Source organism: Anomalospiza imberbis, chromosome 18, assembly GCF_031753505.1.
Source record: "Anomalospiza imberbis isolate Cuckoo-Finch-1a 21T00152 chromosome 18, ASM3175350v1, whole genome shotgun sequence".
In the NCBI taxonomy this organism is placed as follows: domain Eukaryota; kingdom Metazoa; phylum Chordata; class Aves; order Passeriformes; family Viduidae; genus Anomalospiza; species Anomalospiza imberbis.
In genome coordinates this window covers 3,216,605-3,234,571 of record NC_089698.1, presented here as the reverse complement: position 1 = coordinate 3,234,571, position 17,967 = coordinate 3,216,605, and the positions used below count along the sequence as shown (strand labels likewise).

The 17,967-nt window shown below is 53.1% G+C and overlaps 3 protein-coding genes across 3 annotated transcripts in view; 1 reads left to right on the top strand and 2 right to left on the bottom strand.

Annotated features, from left to right (window-relative positions):
* Positions 1-814: 814 nt before the first annotated feature.
* On the bottom strand, positions 815-4,531 carry PSMD9 (proteasome 26S subunit, non-ATPase 9). Its single transcript, XM_068208484.1, has 6 exons — positions 4,371-4,531; positions 4,176-4,278; positions 3,223-3,416; positions 2,679-2,780; positions 2,098-2,186; positions 815-1,762 (listed from the first exon to the last, which is right to left on the bottom strand). The coding sequence occupies exons 1-6, from the start codon at positions 4,482-4,484 to the stop codon at positions 1,735-1,737; spliced, it is 630 nt and encodes a 209-aa protein (XP_068064585.1). The 5' UTR covers positions 4,485-4,531; the 3' UTR covers positions 815-1,734.
* Positions 4,532-5,983: 1,452 nt separating this feature from the next.
* On the top strand, positions 5,984-11,319 carry HPD (4-hydroxyphenylpyruvate dioxygenase). The gene is made up of 13 exons (XM_068208479.1): positions 5,984-6,077; positions 6,819-6,881; positions 7,591-7,695; positions 7,835-7,877; positions 7,969-8,051; positions 8,180-8,269; positions 8,361-8,464; positions 8,627-8,704; positions 8,858-9,020; positions 9,345-9,416; positions 10,255-10,377; positions 10,514-10,630; positions 10,716-11,319. The coding sequence occupies exons 5-13, from the start codon at positions 7,971-7,973 to the stop codon at positions 10,824-10,826; spliced, it is 939 nt and encodes a 312-aa protein (XP_068064580.1). The 5' UTR covers positions 5,984-6,077; positions 6,819-6,881; positions 7,591-7,695; positions 7,835-7,877; positions 7,969-7,970; the 3' UTR covers positions 10,827-11,319.
* Positions 11,320-12,639: 1,320 nt separating this feature from the next.
* Positions 12,640-17,967, bottom strand: part of SETD1B (SET domain containing 1B, histone lysine methyltransferase) — a 48,558-nt gene continuing 43,230 nt past the window's right edge. The window contains exon 18 of the mRNA XM_068208476.1: positions 12,640-17,324. Within this exon, the coding sequence (XP_068064577.1) occupies positions 17,151-17,324 (174 nt within the window). The 3' untranslated portion in view covers positions 12,640-17,150. The remainder of the gene's footprint in view (positions 17,325-17,967) is intronic.

Genomic DNA, 17,967 nt, shown 5'->3' with positions numbered 1-17,967 from the left:
TCCTCGTCCTCACCGGCTGCACCGGGAAACGCCGGGAGAGAGAAGAGAAGAGAACCTCCTCGTCCTCACCGGCTGCACCGGGAAACGCCGGGAGAGAGGAGAGAAGAGAACCTCCTCGTCCTCACCGGCTGCACCGGGAAACGCCGGGAGAGAGGAGAGAACCTCCTCGTCCTCACCGGCTGCACCGGGAAACGCCGGGAGAGGGGGGAACTTCCTCGTACCCACCGCCTGCCAGGAAGAGGCAGCGCTGCCCCCCTGCCCAAAGCTGGGACCCGGAGGGGGAGCATTCTGCCCTTCACCCTGCCCAAGCCTAAATCCCGCTCATGGCTGTGACAAAGCCCCTCTTGGCATCACCGGAGCTATTCGGGACCGAACCCTCACCCTGCCCGAGGAATGGGATGAGGGATCTTTACCCGATGCCCCCCACAAGGAGTTGCAGGCAGCTCTGCTCCAGTGGCTTCTCTGAGCAGACAAGCGGAGTCAAACCAAGAAAAATCATCCCTCAAGCCCTGCCAGTCGCCCACGGTCCCCAGCTCTCTGCCAGGACGCCACTTGCATAGGGAACCCACTCCCAGGGCTCACTCCAGGCTCTCACTTTACCTCTGCAGATAATCAGCTCCAAACTCTCCCAGCTGTTGACCTCAGGCTTGCTGTTAAGCTCAAATAATAACAATTTCTAAACTTAATTTGTTTTTCTTTCTGCCCAGAAACAGACTCACACCCTGCTGGGAGCAGAAAGGAGATTTGTTATCAGCGCCCATCATCTCCCTGACTCACAGAGGCTGCCCCAAATAATGACTTCTATGAGAACACAGAGAGGCAATACTCAATTTTATTGTTTTGGGAGACCGTTTTGAAGTTCAATTGGAAATAAGCTTTAAACAAACCAGTCATTCCCGAAATCCCTTGCAACAGTTTATGCACCTGTGGTGGTTTAGGAATGGTATTCCCCAATTTACTGTTCCCACTGAAAACACCCCAGACCACGTGCCACTCACCCACTCCCCCCACTGCTCCTGCAGCAGGATGGGGAGGAGAATGGGAGGCACAAGAATGTAAAACCTGTCCTGGCTGGAGCCAGAAAAACACCCCAAAATCAACTCCTGCAAATAAACAAAACTAAAAAAAAATAAAAGAAAATAGAGAGAGAAACTAGATTAGGAGTGCTTTTATCATGACTACACAAACTACTAGAAGTTCCAAAAGTAGAATTATAACCCCTATTCCTTACCTCATTGTGTTAAAATAACTGGGCATTCCAAAAATCCTTTCAGTACGTTCACTGACTTTAAAAGTTGGCAACGTGGGGAAGATGAAGTATAAAACTTGTATTATCTCTTGCCTGTCATCTACTATGACAAGCATCAAAAAGTGCTCTAGGACTTTTTAGCATATATTACATGATATTCAGTGAGGAGTTTTAAAGGGGAGAAAAAAGAAATGCTCTGTTATCACCAAAAAAGAGCATTTCAAGCTCTTCAGAGCGTGTATCAAGTGAGATTTGGGTCTCTCTAGAGCCTTATTCTAAACTGATTCAAGGTGGAAGAGATGAGAAGCCACATCTTGCAGCTCTGCAGGTTCCTCCTGACAACCAGTGCAATTCTGAACTGCAGAACTCTGCCAGAACCCTTCAGGCACCAGAGGTCACAGCAACACCACGTAGGAAGTTTTCAAACCAGATCAGAGTCCAGAAAACAGGCACAAGCTTCAGCTTTATTGTTCTCCCAGCCATGGTCATCTTTGTAAAGGAATGATATTGCAGCTGAAAAAGAAGAGGGCAGGAGGAAATATTAAATTTTCATTTCTCAAACAGGCACAGAAGACCTGACATGGGATGGCTCAGACACACCACAACCCTCCTCCACCGGTTTCCTCTACCAGACAAACCAGCCACTGAGACCTTTCTGCCTGTGCTCATGTTTGATGGAACTTGACTCCCTGTATCCCCGTGCAGAACCAGCAGCCTCCAGCTCCCTGGTGCCCACCTGTGAGGTCTGCCACAGTGGGCAGTGACACAGCCAGGGCTGGCCCTGCTCAGGAAACGTGCCCTGAGCTGGTGAAAGCCTCTTCCCTCCAGCAAGTGAAACAGTAGCTCACCCCAGGAGGCCCTTCCCGGCCCAGCGCTTTGGAGTCAGCCCCACGTGCACCCTTCTGCCACCACGGATCACAGTCACGCTCAGGGGTCTCTGAAAGAGAAGAAAAAATAGAAAAATAACCAAAATATTTCACTTTTCCATCACAAAGTCAACTCTCTTCCTTCTTTTGTTGATGCACACGAACAACATTAAGCCCAAGGAACTGTTCTGCAGCAGTGCCCATTCCCACTCCTGTGGCCATAACTGAAAGAAGAGAGTGTTTTGTGTGAAGTCATCTCCAGGAGATCCCTTAGTTCCACCACCAAACACTTAATGGTTGTGGCAGCTTTCTGGCCAGGCCACGAGGGTGGCACAGCAATGCTGCTGCAGGGAGGCCCCGGGGAGAACAAAGAGCACACACCTCTCAGCTCTTCATGAGCAAATAGCTCAGTGCTGGGAGAGAACAAGGCGACAACTGCACAGACTGAATCTGACACTGTTTCTGACAGGGAAATGATGATTCCAGAGTTTCAAGTTCCATAGAAAAAGCTGTGGCTAACAGAGACAGGCAAGAGAATGCAGTCACAGCAGGAATGAGCTCACCCCCTCGCTGTGCTGCACCACCGTGGCAATGTTCTGCAGGTTCTGGAAGTTGTTTGCATTGACAGATCCAAACTCCACAATCTCATCATCGACTTGAAGTCCCTGGACAGAGATGGAAGAGAGATGAGCATCTGCATTCTCAAAAGACAGGTAATATCACAGGAGCACCACCCTTCACCCAGCCACAGGGAGAGAGATGTGCTACAACACTTCTCACACTCAGGCAAGTGAACATCACTACAGCCACAGGGAGAGGTAAGTGTTCATTCCTCTGTTCTGTTTCATGGGAAGAGAAATACTGAGGCTGGAATGGTCAGTGAGGCATGGAAGGAACTGTGTGGTGCCAGGATACAGCTCAGAGAACACCCATCTCATCCCTGTACAGTGACCAGCCCCTTCACAGGACATCCCAACGTGATTAAAAAAGGGGGTTGACACCCTAATCAAGGCCCCAGCTTATTCCCACGTATTTACAAGAGGCAGAGGGAGCCATGAGCTGTCTGGCTCCAGACAAAGCCTTCCCCAGGAGCTGTGCCCGACGTACTGAGACACTGGCAGGCGAGCCCGGGGTCACGGTGTTCACTTTGGCAAAGGCCTGGGGCAGGCTCTGGCTCTGGCTCATGGCCTCAGCCAAGGCCTCCGCCTCATCCTTGGCGTGTTTCTCCTTCTCCCGGGCGTGCAGCTTGTGCAGAGCTTCCTCCACCTGCTTCATCAGGGCTTTGTGATCGTTCTGCAAACCTGTGGGTGACACCATGAGCACACAGGGAGCTGGAAAGGCGTCCCCCAGAGGGGTCTCAGCACCTGCTCCCCTCTGCAGCCACGCAGAGCAGTGCCTTGGCTGTCTCTGATCTCAGCAAGAACCTCTGCTCTATCTGCTGGGGCCTGGTGCCAGCCCAGCAGATGTTTATCAGTAAAAGTCAGACACAGAGAAAACCACCCTACGAATTTTGGTAAACATGCAAAAGCAGAAGGGCTGGGAGGCCCATGATGCCTTAGAACTCAGTGAGCAGCTTAAGTCTTCTTTCCATTAAATCACCTGCTGTTACATACTTACCCATCCTGAAAGTCAGGGCACGGGGAAAGCCTGGGATGAAATAAATGCCAAGCTGTTTCCTACCCAAATTTTATTCTACAAACAGCACAGAAAAGCTTTGTTGTGTTTCACAGATCCCAAATGGCTCCGCAGCAGTGGCAGAATTTCAGTGCCGCTGCAGCAACACGTGGACAAAAGCATTTTACTGACTCAGCCCAGGCGGCAGCTCCGAGCACTGAGCAGAACCACCGGGGAACAGGCTCAGCGCAGCCCTGGGCCCCGGTTCTGAGGAACTACAACGAGCGAGGTGGGGCTTTCCGAGAGTTGAGCGGTTACGCGGTGCCCGTCCCCGGGCAGAGGCCGCGTTTGCCCCGCACATCCCGGTTTCGCTGGCTCATCCCGCGGGATGGGGGCGCGGCCCGGCCCCGGGAAGAGCCCCCGCCCGGTTCCCGAGCCCCGCTCACAGATGATGTTGTGCCGGGCGGTGCGCACTTGGTACAGGTCGATGTCCGAGCGGGGGAAGCCCTCGGCGTCCACCAGCGGCTCGTGCATCCCGACGCCCTTTTGCTGTGAGGGAAGAGGCGGCGGCTGGGAGAAGGCCGGGCCCGCGGGCCCGCACGGCGCCCCCCGGCCCGGCCCGGCCCGGCCCGGGCACTGACCCCCTCCAGCAGCTCGTAGCACGCCTTGATCTGCGCCTCGATCTCGTCCTTGCGCCGCACCAGCTGCTGCACATCGCTGACGGTGACGGGGCGGCCCCCGCCGGGCTCCGCCATGGCCGCGGCCGGACGGGAGCCGGGACGGGCGCGGGGCGGGGCCGGGGGCGGGGCCCGCGGGGACCGTACGGGGCGGCGAAAACGGGGCGGCGCAGCGGCGGCGATAACGGGGCGGCGAAAACGGGGCGGCGCAGCGGCGGCGATAACGGGGCGGCGAAAACGGGGCGGCACAGCGGCGGCACTGCCGCTGCGCCGCCGGTATGGGGTGGCACAGCGGTGCCACCGTCACTGGGTCACGCCGCTGTGGCGGTGCCATGGGGCGGCACAGCGGTGCCACCGTCACTGGGTCACGCCGCTGTGGCGGTGCCATGGGGTGGCACAGCGGTGCCACCGTCACTGGGTCACGCCGCTGTGGCGGTGCCATGGGGTGGCACAGCGGTGTCACCGTCACTGGGTCACGCCGCTGTGGCGGTGCCATGGGGTGGCTCTGATGGTGACACGTGGTGGCACAGCGGTGTCACCGTCAGTGAGTTACACAGCTTTGATGGTGACATGTAGTAGCACAGGGTGTCACCACCACTGGGTGGTAAATGATGTTATGTCCCTGTCCCTGCTGCTGGCCCCTCTCCAGTCCGTGGCCCAGCACATTTGCCGGGTGCTGCATGGCATCCATGTCCCAGGCAGTGTGGCAGCAGGGGACAGCCCCGCCACGAGACCCCCACCGCTGTCCTCCGTGCCAGTGGCACCCACCCACGCCCCCTGTGCTCATCCTCCCTGGCCTTGCTGGTGGCTGCAACGTCCCACGACTCCCAGGCAGGTGGAGTTTGTGCGCTGGTATCTCCCCAGCGGGGCCATCTCTTGCCCCCTCCTCCTGCTGTCCCACATTTTGGGGTCCCTGCAGCGCTGGGCTCACCGGGGCTGAAGGTGGCACCGCGTGGCCCCGTGCCCAGACACCACCACACACCCAGCTGGGCTCCGCAGGCTGCCCAGGATGACATGTCCCCAGGGAGGGGTGAATGTCCCCAGGGGCAGCGGGCGGGCCGGGGGATGTGCTGCCCGAATTGCATCACCCCCCGCGACCTGTGACACACACGGGGCAGGGATTCGGCCGCGGGGTCAGCAGGGTGCCAACCCTCCGCAGAGCCTCACGTGCTGCACACCCACCCTCAGCACCCTCCCCGTTTCACCCCGCAGTGCCACCGCCAGGGCTGCAAGGACCCGTGACACGGCCCCAGTGACAGCCACCCGCCACCCCCCTCTGGGCAGTTCCCAGCCGAAACCAAACACATCCCTGGGCTGGGGGTGGGAGAAGGTGGGGCCGAGGAGGAGCCTCCCCGTCCTGTTATATTGAAAGCCCCCCCGTTCTTGCACTCTCTTTGCTCTGTCGCATCGCCAGGTCACAAAAATGGTGAGGGGCAGCAGATGGGAATTGATTCAGATCTGGGGCTCCGTGGCACGGGACGCCTTGGGAGATTTAAGCTCTGCTTGAATTCGGATTTTCCAGTGACTCTGCTGGAAGTGGCAGAGCAGAGCTGTTCCTCACAGCCTGACCTTTGGATTCAGCTCTCCGGGGGCTGCTGTACCTGCCTGTCCCGCTAATGTCTCTCTTTTCTCATTCTCTTGCAGACGTCCTACACAGACAAGGGAGAAAAGGTAAGAGTTGTGTCCCTGTCCTGCCCCTCTGCCTGGTGTGAAACATTGGTCATGTTACTACTGCAGATTATATCAATTCCTTGATTACCTGTTGAAATCAGAAGTAAAACTGCTCTGGCCGGGCCACACAAGATCCTTGTTGTAAATTAGTATTAATCATTGAAATTTCTGGTTTGGGAGGAGAGTGATGAACAGGAGATGATGGGTATTTCCCAGCCAAATCAAGCCTTAAGCAGAATCCTCATTCCATGCACCATTTATTTCCAAATGCTGCACTTTTTGCCTCTTTTTTCACTTTTAAAGTGTTTCCAGTGCTGGGTGGCCTGTGCCAGGTTGGGCAGTGGTGGGGAACGGAGCGAAGAGGGGATCTGTCCTGGTGCTGGTGGTTGTGTAAGAGCTTTTGTGGAAGAATTAATCTTTAACACAGCAAGGTTTGCAGGTGGGCAGCTCGCTGGGATGGCCACTTGGAGGGAGCACTGGGGGAACTGGAACTGTGGCTGTGGGCAAAGGCGAATCGGCACTTTCCAACCTGCAGTGCAGGATCCTGTGGGGCTGGACTGTAAAGCACTTTGGAAAATCACCATTTGGGGGCTGTTCCTCCCAGTTAATTCAGATGCATTTGCAGGAGATGCATTTTCAGGGTCCCAGCTGCTGCTTCCCCCTGCTCCGGAGCCGAGCAGTGCTGCAGGAAATGCAGCAGCAGCAGCAGCAGCTTTCAGCCCCATTTTCCCTCCCTTTTAGCCCCAACGAGGCCGCTTCATCCATTTCCACTCCATCACCTTCTGGGTCGGCAATGCCAAGCAGGTGAGAGGCTGCGGCCGCCAGGCACACGTGTAAGGGGAGAGCCGAGCCTGGGGACAGCGGTGCCAGGGGACAGCGGTGCCAGGGAACAGCGGTGCCAGGGGACACCTCCACGCCGGGACAGGCCGGGCGCTCCAGGCATTGGCTGCCCGGGGGGCGTTGGCTCATCCCGGCAGCCCCGGGGCCGGGGATGTGCCGGTGGGTGTCCCAAAGCCCGGCCCTGGCCTGGCGCCGGTGGCCTTGGTGGCCCTTGCGCAAGGCGAGGGGCGGCTGCCGGGGGCGTGTGACATGAACCAGCACGTGGCTGGGCTCAGCTGTGGCCACCGGCCTGCAGAGCCGCAAGGGCTCACGGCAGCTGATCTCCATCCCCTGCCCTGGCAACTTAACCACCCCTCTGCTTCACACCCGAGTTGCTTTTCACCCAGCCTTGCAGAACAGGGGACATGCAGAAATGTCTCCTGCTCCATGGCAGCCCTCACAGAAAGTTCTGGAGGCAGCACTTCCCACTGAATTTGGGCTTTTTCCTCAATCCCGGGCTTTTCTTGCCTCTGTTTGTTCCCCCTGGGCTGCTGGAGGAGGCGGAGAAGATGCTGCCTGTTCTCACACACGCACAGGGCAAGTGTGACTTGCACCTGCCATGGTGGCTGTTCTCCATGGCCTGTGGGCCACCAGCACTGCAGCTTCAACCAGAGGGACTCTTCTCTGCCCACAGGCTGCATCCTACTACTGCAACAAGCTGGGGTTCGAGGAGCTGGCCTACCGGGGGCTGGAGACCGGCAGCAGGGAGGTGGTGTCGCACGTCATCAAGCAGGACAAGGTAAGGGAGCCCCTGACAGAGGTGCCACTGCCAGGGCAGGGAAAGGTGAGGTGGTGTCAGACATGAGGGTGCTGCCAAAGCCACCGTGAAAACCATCACCTGCGGCTCCACGCTCACCTCTCCTCCTCTTCCTCGGCAGATCGTGTTTGTTTTCTCATCCGCTCTGAACCCAGGGAATGAGGGTAGGTGTCACTGGGGGGGATGGAGTAGAAAATGGCCATGGCAGAACAAAGCAGTTCTGCTCATGCCTGTGGCTGTTCCTGCTCGGGGCAGAGATGGGGGAGCACCTGGTGAAGCACGGTGACGGGGTGAAGGACGTCGCCTTCGAAGTGGAGGACTGTGACTTCATTGTGCAGGTGGGCAGCCCCTCCACCCCCTCCCACACAGCCCCCAAAATGCTGAGGGGAGGCAGAGAGGGCCTGGAGATGTCTCCCCCTGGCCCAGGGGAGCTGTGGCCCAGGAGGATCTCTCTCCTTCTGCCCAGAAAGCCAAGGAGCGCGGTGCCGTGGTGGTGAAGGAGCCGTGGGTGGAGCAGGACAAATTCGGGAAGGTGAAGTTTGCAGTGATCCAGACGGTGAGTGGCAGGGCAGGGCCGTGGAGCTGGCTGCACCTGGGAGGCCCCTGCATAAACAAAGGCACAACACAACCACTTTCCCCCCTCGCAGTACGGTGACACCACCCACACCTTGATAGAGAAGCTCAGCTACAAGGGCCTGTTCCTCCCCGGGTACCACCCACCCCTCTTCAAGGACCCCCTGCTGCCCAAGCTGTGAGTACTTTCCAGAGGGTCCTGCCCGGCTCTTTGCCATCGTGTTCTGGTGGGATATCCCACCGAGGAGCTGGACAGGTCCCCACTGCCTTGCCCTGGAACCCCCCAAGCTGTGGGGTACCCCTGAGCCTGGCTGAGACCCTCCTTATCTTCCCCCCACAGACCAAGCACCAAGCTCAGCTTTGTTGATCACGTTGTGGGGAACCAGCCTGACCTCCAGATGGTCCCAGTGGCAGACTGGTAGGAGTGGGGAGAGCTGGTGGGAGGTGGGGTGGAGCAGCAGCACAGCTCTGCTGGTCTCACCACTTCAACAAGGCTGATGAAACCAGAGCAGAGCTCCATTACTGTGGGGATGGAGCGAGGGCTTGACTGTGCCCCTTGTGACCTGGGCAGGTACCAGAAGAACCTGCTCTTCCACCGCTTCTGGTCAGTGGATGACAAGCAGCTGCACACCGAGTTCAGTGCCCTGCGCTCCATCGTGGTCACCAACTACGAGGAGACCATTAAGATGCCCATCAATGAGCCAGCACCTGGCAAGAAGAAATCCCAGATTCAGGTGAGTGGACGCTGGTGGTTGATCCATGTGGCTGCCTCCACCCCCAGGGGCATCTTGGTGAAGGAAAAGGGACTGAGGGTCAGTGATTTGGAGCCAGAGCAGACCTGCTGAAGTGGCTGCTAGAAAGCAATCCTGGCTCTGCCTGGGTCTGACAAACCCCGGGGGAGCTGCTGGGCAGAGCCAGTTTACCCCATCTCACCAACAGTGTCTTTGCCATTCCATGGTGCCCTGGGCTGATCTTGCCTGCATATTTTTAAGCCCACACCCATCCCCTCACAGCTGTAGCTGTGCTGTCACTACCATGGTGACATGTTTTCCCTGTAGGAATATATTGATTACTACGGAGGGGCCGGAGTCCAGCACATCGCACTGAACACCCCCGACATCATCTCAGCAGTGAGTGCAGCCCTGGTCACCCCTGCCCTGGGCACCCCTGCCCTGGTCACCCCTGCCCTGGGACCCCCGCCCTGAGAACCCCTGCCCTGGGACTCCCTGCCCTTGGACCCCCCTGCCCTGGGACTCCCTGCCCTTGGACCCCCCTGCCCTGGGACCCCCCTGCCCTGGGACCCCCCTGCCCTGGGCACCCCTGCCCTGGGACCCGCCTGCCCTTGGACCCCCCTGCCCTGGCTCTGGGCACGGTGCTCATCACAGGGTGCACCATGACCCTGTCAGGGTACAAGGACACAGAGCCATGGCCTTTGTGCTGTGGTTGTTTTACAACCAGGATTAACTGCCCAGAAGTCACTGCAAAGGGACCTGCCTGCACCTGTGAGCTGCCTGTCCCTCCAGCTTAAAGCAATTGGGGTCTGCAGGGCCCTTGGTGGCACCTTTGTCCTTGCAGGGTGGCTGGTGGGACTCAGGCAGCCCAGGCTGCCGGGCTGAGCCCCACAGCCCATCACCCACCTCAAGTGGGGCAGGGGCAGGTTTGGGTTGAGCCCAGCTGCTGCTGAGCGCCCAGGTTTGGGCTCCTCTCCAGACCAAAGGGCCTCCAGAGGTATCCACTAGGTCAGAGCAGGACAGATGATCCTTGCACAGCTCTCTGCAGTGCCTGGGGAGGACGTCTTGGGCCTGCCCATTCCTGGTGCCAAAGAGAAATGATGAGGCAGGTTCTCATGCCTGAGGTTGGCCAATGCCATGGGAAAGCATCTGTGTCCTGACACTGCCCATGCCAGGAAATGCTCCTGGCACAAACCCCTCCCAAAGTGAGCCCTGCTGGGTCTCCCTTGCCTTGCAGATCACCAACCTGAAGCAGCGGGGCATGCAGTTCATGGATGTGCCCTCCAGCTACTACCAGGTGCTGCGGGAGAGGCTCAAAACTGCCAAAATCAAAGTGAAGGAGAACATTGACAAGCTGGAGGTGAGTCAGAGAGGGAAAAGGCCTGCCCAGGGCTGGACCAGCTCCCCAGAGTGCTTTGCAGGGATGTGAGTGACACAGAGAGCCCCACCTGCTCCTCTGTGGGTCGTGGAGCTGTCGCCTCATTTCTTTTCTCCAGGAACTGAAAATCCTGGTGGATTTTGATGAAAAAGGCTACTTGCTCCAGATCTTCACCAAACCAGTTCAAGACAGACCCACAGTCTTTCTGGAGGTGATCCAGAGGCACAACCATCAGGTTGGTTGAAGGATCTCCCGCTGATCCTGGCCACGAGCCCTCAGGGCCGCCAAGCCCCTGGTCCGTAACGTTGCCGTCTCTGCAGGGCTTCGGCGCCGGGAACTTCAAGTCTCTGTTTGAAGCCATAGAAATGGACCAGGATGCCAGAGGAAACCTGACCATCCTGGAGCCCAACGGGGAGACCAAGCGGATGTAGAGGATGGCAGAAGTGCCACCCTCATCCCCAAGGAGCTGAATCCCAAATGAACTGGGAAACAGCCCAGACTTGAGTGCCACAAACCCAGGGAAGCCACTGCCAAGCTGGACGATGTCAAAGGACCCAACACCTCTCCCAGCCCAGCCCTGGCACTGCCCTTCAGTGACTTCCTGGGAGATGGGGCATGGGAAATAGCAAACACACTCTCAAAAAGCAGCTTAATCTGATCCAAACCATGGAATTCTTAACAAAGGGCAGATTTAAGGCATGTGCCAAAGACATGCAGCTACAGAGGAAGACAGAAGAAACAACTGGGAGTGCTCAAATTTAGGCTATCCAAAGTTTTAATTTTAGCTACACGGGAAGCTGCGAAAGCACGGAGGCGTTTTCCTCTCTGCACATCTCCTTTTGTAAGATTTTGGTTTAATTGCTCTTAGACTCAATCTTGAATTTGAATTTGCTGAGAATAAACATGGTTTTAGGGTAGCTCCAACACTCTGGAATGAGAATTAATTGTATTTACATATTTCAGCCTTCCCAAGGCAACAGAGTCTTGCTCTAATACCTGTAAATTCCTGCATTAATGATGGGCTGGGGTTTCTCCCATGTTTCAAGCAGTAATTGCTGGCATTGGCAGCAATTCCTTGGCTCAGATCCTGGCTGCATGTGCAAAGTCCCCTCTGGGTGTTGCTCTGGCGGTGTCCTGTGCACAGGGAATTCCTCCCCAGCACAATAAATCCCTTTTCTGGCCTGAATGCCTGGGGAGTGCCTGTGTTCCCGGGGGCTGCAGCTCCAGCACTCCCTGTCCCAGCCCTCAGCCCAGCTGCTGAAGGACACTGGGCTCTCCCCTGTTCCCAGTTCCCCAGCATGGGAGCTCTCAGACCCCGAGCAGCCCAAGGCCCTGGCGAGCCCTCAGCTCAGGACTCCTGACACGATCCAGTCCCCAGCCCCATCCCAGCCCCTCCTGGCTGAGCCCCAGCTGTGGCTGTCCTGCAGCCCTGTGCTGTGCTCACCTGAGGAATGCAGGAGCCGAGCTGGGAAATCACCCACAGCCCCTGTCCTGTCTCCTCCATCAGCCATTCCACTTGTCCCGGCTCCAGGTATTTCTTTTTGAATAAAAGCTCAGAGAGGCCACCATGCCCCCCAGCAGCCCCCCACTGTTGGGGGGTACAAGGGCCAAACCTGAGCAGCTCCCGCAGCTGCCCCTCCTCTGGGTCCCAGGGTGCAGAACTAATCCAGATTTCAAACAATCACAGAATATCCTGGAAGGGACCCACATGAATCATCCCAGTCCAACTCCTGGCAACTTGAATAAACTGACTTAACAAGAAAGCAAGCAAAGAGCCTCTGCCACAACAGCCTCACACGTCACTGACACCTGAATTGGTGGTCAAGGGCTTTTGCCTCCGTAGAGTTAAAAATAAATAAATTTAAAAAGGATTTGAAATCAGAACAATCCAGGGCAGAAGCTGGAGGAGCAGGGGCCCCTCACCTGCAGAGGCTGGACATGTCTGGGACTCCTGGTTCACTCGCAGGAGAGCTCTGCTTCAGCTCTCCAGCGTTGTCAAGACTGTTAATACTGAGACATTTCTTAAAGTTTAGAGACCAGAATCACTCACATATTTCTTTCATGCAATATAATGTTGCTTAAATTCATTCCCTGATCACCAGAATTAATATTTTCAGTAAACTTTGCTGAAAATCAGTTCTTCACACTGTTCTTGTTCTGCATCTGCCTCCTTGAGCTCTCACAGCTCCCAGCACAGGTCTAAGAGCAAAGAGCTGCCCTGGTAATATATTAAGCACAACATAATTTTTCTGTAAGAAAAGTCAGTATATTTATGGTTTGCTTTATAAAAGTTACTATAATACAATGGTACATAGTATTCAATTCACAAAAATATGAACAAATATATACAGCATGACACATCCACAACAAAAACACTTTCTTCAAAACAAGATACATACTGGTGACAGATTCTATATGCACAAAACATCCCTAAATTTATAAATTTGCTTAACAAAAGAAAAAGCAGAATTCCTAAATCTTCAAAGCAGAGTTGTTTTTTTTTTTTTTAAAGGAACTTAGGAAAAAAAATTAATTTATTGCAAACAATTTGACCTGCCTACTTTTAAAGGAGGCCCTTGATTTCCACACTGGGAATTAAAACCAGAAAACTGCAAGAATTGGGAGCTGGGTGTTCTTCCACTTTGCTTCTAAACTGCCCCATTGATTTAGAGAGTCCTTCCTGATGTGTTTTCACTTGGACAAATCCTACAGAGGCAATGAAGGAGGAAACTCATAAAAACAAAAATATTAAACTGAAAAAATCCAGTTGCTAATTTGCTTAAATACATTTTAGGGTGTCTATTAGACTGTACACATTTCCTCGCTTGAAATAAATAGATTTTGCACATTAGGTTTCAGACTGAGGGAGGGGGGGAAAGAAGAAGCCTTGACTTGGCAACTTTTTGTCTTCAGTTTCTTAATGCTTCTAATTGCATCTATTTATTTGACAAAAAAACCCCGTATTTATACAGAATTTACATTATACAAAGCTTGACACAAGCTGTAAATGCCACCAGCTCCTTTGCTATACTCAGTCCTTCTTCCTCCCCATCTTGACATGATTTAGAGCTGGAATCTGTTTAAAAAGAACTCCAAATTACAATAGTCACTTTTAATAAACTATTTACATGCTCTTGAAGTACAAAGAAATCAGCAAAAAAATTTCAACATGTTTCTACAAGAAACAGTGTTTGAAGAGAAGATTCTTGAGTTCGCCTATGTACAGAAGAAGCATTTTTTTATACTTCAAAATCCTTTTTTTTCCTTAATTTTTTATTTTGTACAGAAATGCACTGAAATGATCCCTGAAAAAGGTCACAAAAACCAGAACTGAAACTACTGTGTGTGTTGGAGTTTTAAAATGACGGTTGTTTTTTCTTTCCTTGTAGAAATAAGCTGCTCTGTACAATATAAATAACTGCAGGATGAGCCCCATCCCCTCCAGCCCCACTCTGGGACCACGCAGAGGTGCGACCCACACGGATCCTGCGGATGCCAGCACGGAGGCACCTGCACCCTGAACTCCCACAGCTGCAAACCAAAGGCTTCAATTCTATTTCCATGATTTTGCTCTGCTCTCTTGGGTCATTCCTCCCAGCCAAATGGAATTTTGCAGGGAGCACCGTAAATGTCTCTCTCTTTTTTTTTTGTCCTCGGCTCAAATTGAAGTGACAATAAATTTGGGGATGGGCTCTTCAGTGGACAGAAGCACTGCAGTCCCTGTAAGCAGCGTGTGCTGCTGAGGTTCCTCTTCCCCCTGTCACTGTTTCCACGGGGTCCCAGGGAGCCTGTGCTGAATGTGAAGCACACAGCTCCTGCCCTCCTCTCATCCCATCCTTGCCAAGTACAAGGCAGAGGATCTGAGGCATCTCCAACCCACATCTGTGGCTGCAGGGCTCCCCACGCCCAGCGAGACCCCGCGGGCTGGCAGGGACAGGGCACCCATGGAAATCACTGCACCAGACTTGGGAGTCCTCCCCATAAAATGATTTGTTTGGAGGTCAGGCAGCTTCCTAATCCAAGATAAAATCTCTCCCAGGTAGGACTCTGCAAGCCAAAATTTATGGGGAAAAAAAGAGAAGTCTCAGGTTTGGCTTTGAGACCAGACCAACATGATTTTTGAGAAGTGCTGTGGCTTCAACAGCTCTGTTTCTTCCTGGGGAAGTACTGAGAGATCAGCTCTTCTAAAAACTCACATTATTTGTCTGGGATCCTAAAAGGGGATGAATTACAGGCAGTTTCAGAAGTACCCAAGTGATTTAGGTGATCATCTGTGGCACCCAAATCCCTTTGGTGCTCCTAAAACACACAGCAAAGGACCTGAAGGTGACAGGGACCTTCCTCCCCACGGATTAAGGCAAACTGCAGGGGCTGATCCCATCCAGAGCACACAGAGCTGCCAGCAGGCTTTCAGGGCTGGGCCATTTGGGGTGTCCTCACCCCCACAAACCCACCATGGATGCACTGGTTTGATGGAGCAGAGAGGGAGAAGGCCAAGGCCAGGGGCTTCAGTTCTGACACACAGGAAACTTCTGTGCATTTCCAAAGCCTTGGAGGTCAAAGGCCAAGCTGTGGAGATGCCAACACATGGAATCTCACTAAAAAAATAACAACTAAACTGAGCAGCTGGTTTAACTCCCAAATGCCATCACTGCAGTTCCAACCAACATTCAGTGACAGAAACTTGTGCTTCTCACGATTTTAGGTGCTGGGTCACTAACACCCAGTTGCTGGAGAGATTTAGGAAGGAGAAACAACAAAACTGAGCTGAAACAAAAGCAGAGATGGACCACGGACTGTCCAATCTCAGAGACAATTTGCTCGCCCTCAGACAGAAACACAGGTGGTATTAAGGCAGCTTGTAGCACTCTGTGTGCTCCTGCTCTCTCAGGCCTTTTGTCTGGAGGAGAAATTCAGAGGCAGAGGTCTAACCTACCTACATCACAAGCTCCACACTGCAGTGCAGGCCTGGCAATTCCATGGAACAGCTGGAAAAACTTCCAGGAACCTCTTTGGCAAGGTTGTCACCTCTGTGGAGGTTTGGAAAGAATACAAGAATACAGCCTGTATTCTTGTATTCTCTGTGGGGAGAAGGTGTTCAGTTATGCAGATAATCTTCCCATTTCAGAATGACATTGCAACTTCCCCTTACAAGCCAATTAAAATGGGTTTAGTATGACTAATCTCTACTTTTAAAGCAGGAGAAATTCAATGCAAATTGAAAAATTGATCCTGTCTATACCTGAACGATGGTGTAACATTTCCAGATCTCATCCAAAGAACTGGTTTTTTGGTGTTTGGTCCCATTTTTAAATGGAACCTCTTGAAGAACTGCAACCTTCACCTCAGCACATCTACAAGGACAAAATATATTGAGAAATCATTTTAAAACATGCCTTCCAAATTTAGAGAAGCAATTCATTTCCATGCTACAGAAGGGGGAACGGGATTGCTTTCAGGGACATTTCTACCATGATTTTCTGGAGGGACAGGACCACCCCTGGCCAAGTTACTGAGTAACAAAGGGAGGAGAGCAGCAGGGCACAGCTTGCTCCTATCACAGGAGCCATCTCCCACATCCAAGGACAGAGCAAATACTCCATGTAAAACACTGGAAGGGCAGGGAAATGCAGATGAAAGTGAGAAAACATGAATACAAGTCACACATCAGCCTGTTTCCCATCCACAGGAAGAAAGTCCTGCTACAAACGTGGGCCGTAGTCTTTGCTTGCAAGCAGGGCAGGATTTCTACAGTGTCCACTTAATCTCAGCCTCTTCTGCAAGCAAGACAAGGAATCTCCAAGGAATGGGCAGCCCCAGAGGCCACACAATGCTACAGCTGCACAGCTGACTCCACTTCTTCCTAGTGACTGAAGTATCCAAGGGTTTCTCACGTGCAGCTGCAGAGGTTTGGATCCCCCATGGACCAGCATGGCATAGAAAATGAGAGGGGAGCCCAAGGAGGGGAGATGAGGTGTGGCTGACCTGACTCTGCCCCGGGGTCTGGCTGCGGGGCCTTGCTCAGGCTCATCCCTAAGGAAGAGGCAGGACAGCTCAGCTCTAGTCTCACTGTGGACACATCTGCACACACACACCCCCAAGCACACGCACACACTCATTCACACACCCTCAAGCCTCTGGCTTGCTCTGTAACATCAACCTTACATTTATTTACAGCTTACTCTGAGAAATCTGTGCAATTTCAGCCAAACAAGCTCCCAACAAACCCTATATGGCATTTTCAGTCTCTGCTTCACATTTAAACGTTGAATGTCTTTTTCAACCAACGAAAACTGATGAGAAAAAGGTAGCAGCATTTATGAAACGATGAAGGCTTATAAGAACAATTAAAAAAAAAAAAAAGGTACCATTATCCCATTATGGAGCATTACTTCAGGGACTGAACAGAGAAGCTAGTGTTTGGATAGACCATGCCACAAAAGGTAGCCACCTTTTTGTGTGCGTGTTGGATCTGAAAAGGAAAAAGCACCTGAAACATGAACAGTCCTCGTAAGCGTGTGCGCTTTTTGCTTTCACTCGTGATCCTGGCAGAAGTGCGAAACTTGCTTGGTTTTCTTCTCTTTTTCCTCTTTTTTTTTTTTTTTTTTTGGTAAGTATTTTTTTGCTTTTAATTTTTTTTCTTCCTTTTTTCTGTAGTTTTTTTTTTTTCCTCTTTTTTTGGCAAAGTGCAACCACACCTGGTTACCACAGTTTTGACATGGCCGAAGGTGCAAGTGTGACGAGAAACCTTGAGTTCAGTTCAGGGTTCCCCTGCAGTTCTCAGAGCCACAGAGACACGGGATTTTTACATCCTCAATTGGAAACTTGTAGTCGTAGGTAATTTCCTCGTTCACATTGATGTGCTGCTTGGAGTAGATAACGATCTTCTTTTGAGACTCCACCGTGATCACTTTAGCATAACAATTTGGCTGCAAGGGTGACAGAAGAGGTGATGATGTAGATTTCAGAGTTCCACGGCTTCCCTGCCTCCACCCAACTATTTCAAGATAAAATAAAACAGGGCAGTCCTCTCCTGAGACAACCCCAGCCATGCTTCCAGAGCCTGGACCTAGGGCAGGCCTAGGCAGAGAGGCGTGAAGCCAGAAAACACAGCAGCCCCCCTTGTGCTTCTCCAAAATATCCACATTCTGGTCATTTGTGGAGCAAAAGAGCCTGGATGACGCTCCATCAATTTTGTCACAGGCTAAGAGAAGCTCAATGCTTAACAATTTGGCCAGGCAGGCAGGTCTGAGTGCAGACTGCAGCACAGAGCAGAGGGAAACAGCAGGGATTATTTTCCCATGCGGACACTAGAAGGAGACTGTTCCCACAGCTGAAATTTGGTATGTTTTAAGGAAATATTTGTTCGATTTGCTTGCTCAGTGTCCATCAGGGTTCCCGGGGACAGCCAGAAGGGCTCGAGTGCACTCAGTCTCCCTGCATGTTTCATTCCTCAGGTCTCTCCAACCTCTTTAGACCCTGCTCTGATCTGCTGAGGCTCATTAACATTTAATCACAGCCCTTCGACCCCCTGCCACTGCTGAGCACCCCAGTCAGGGCTGGCTGCGCCTC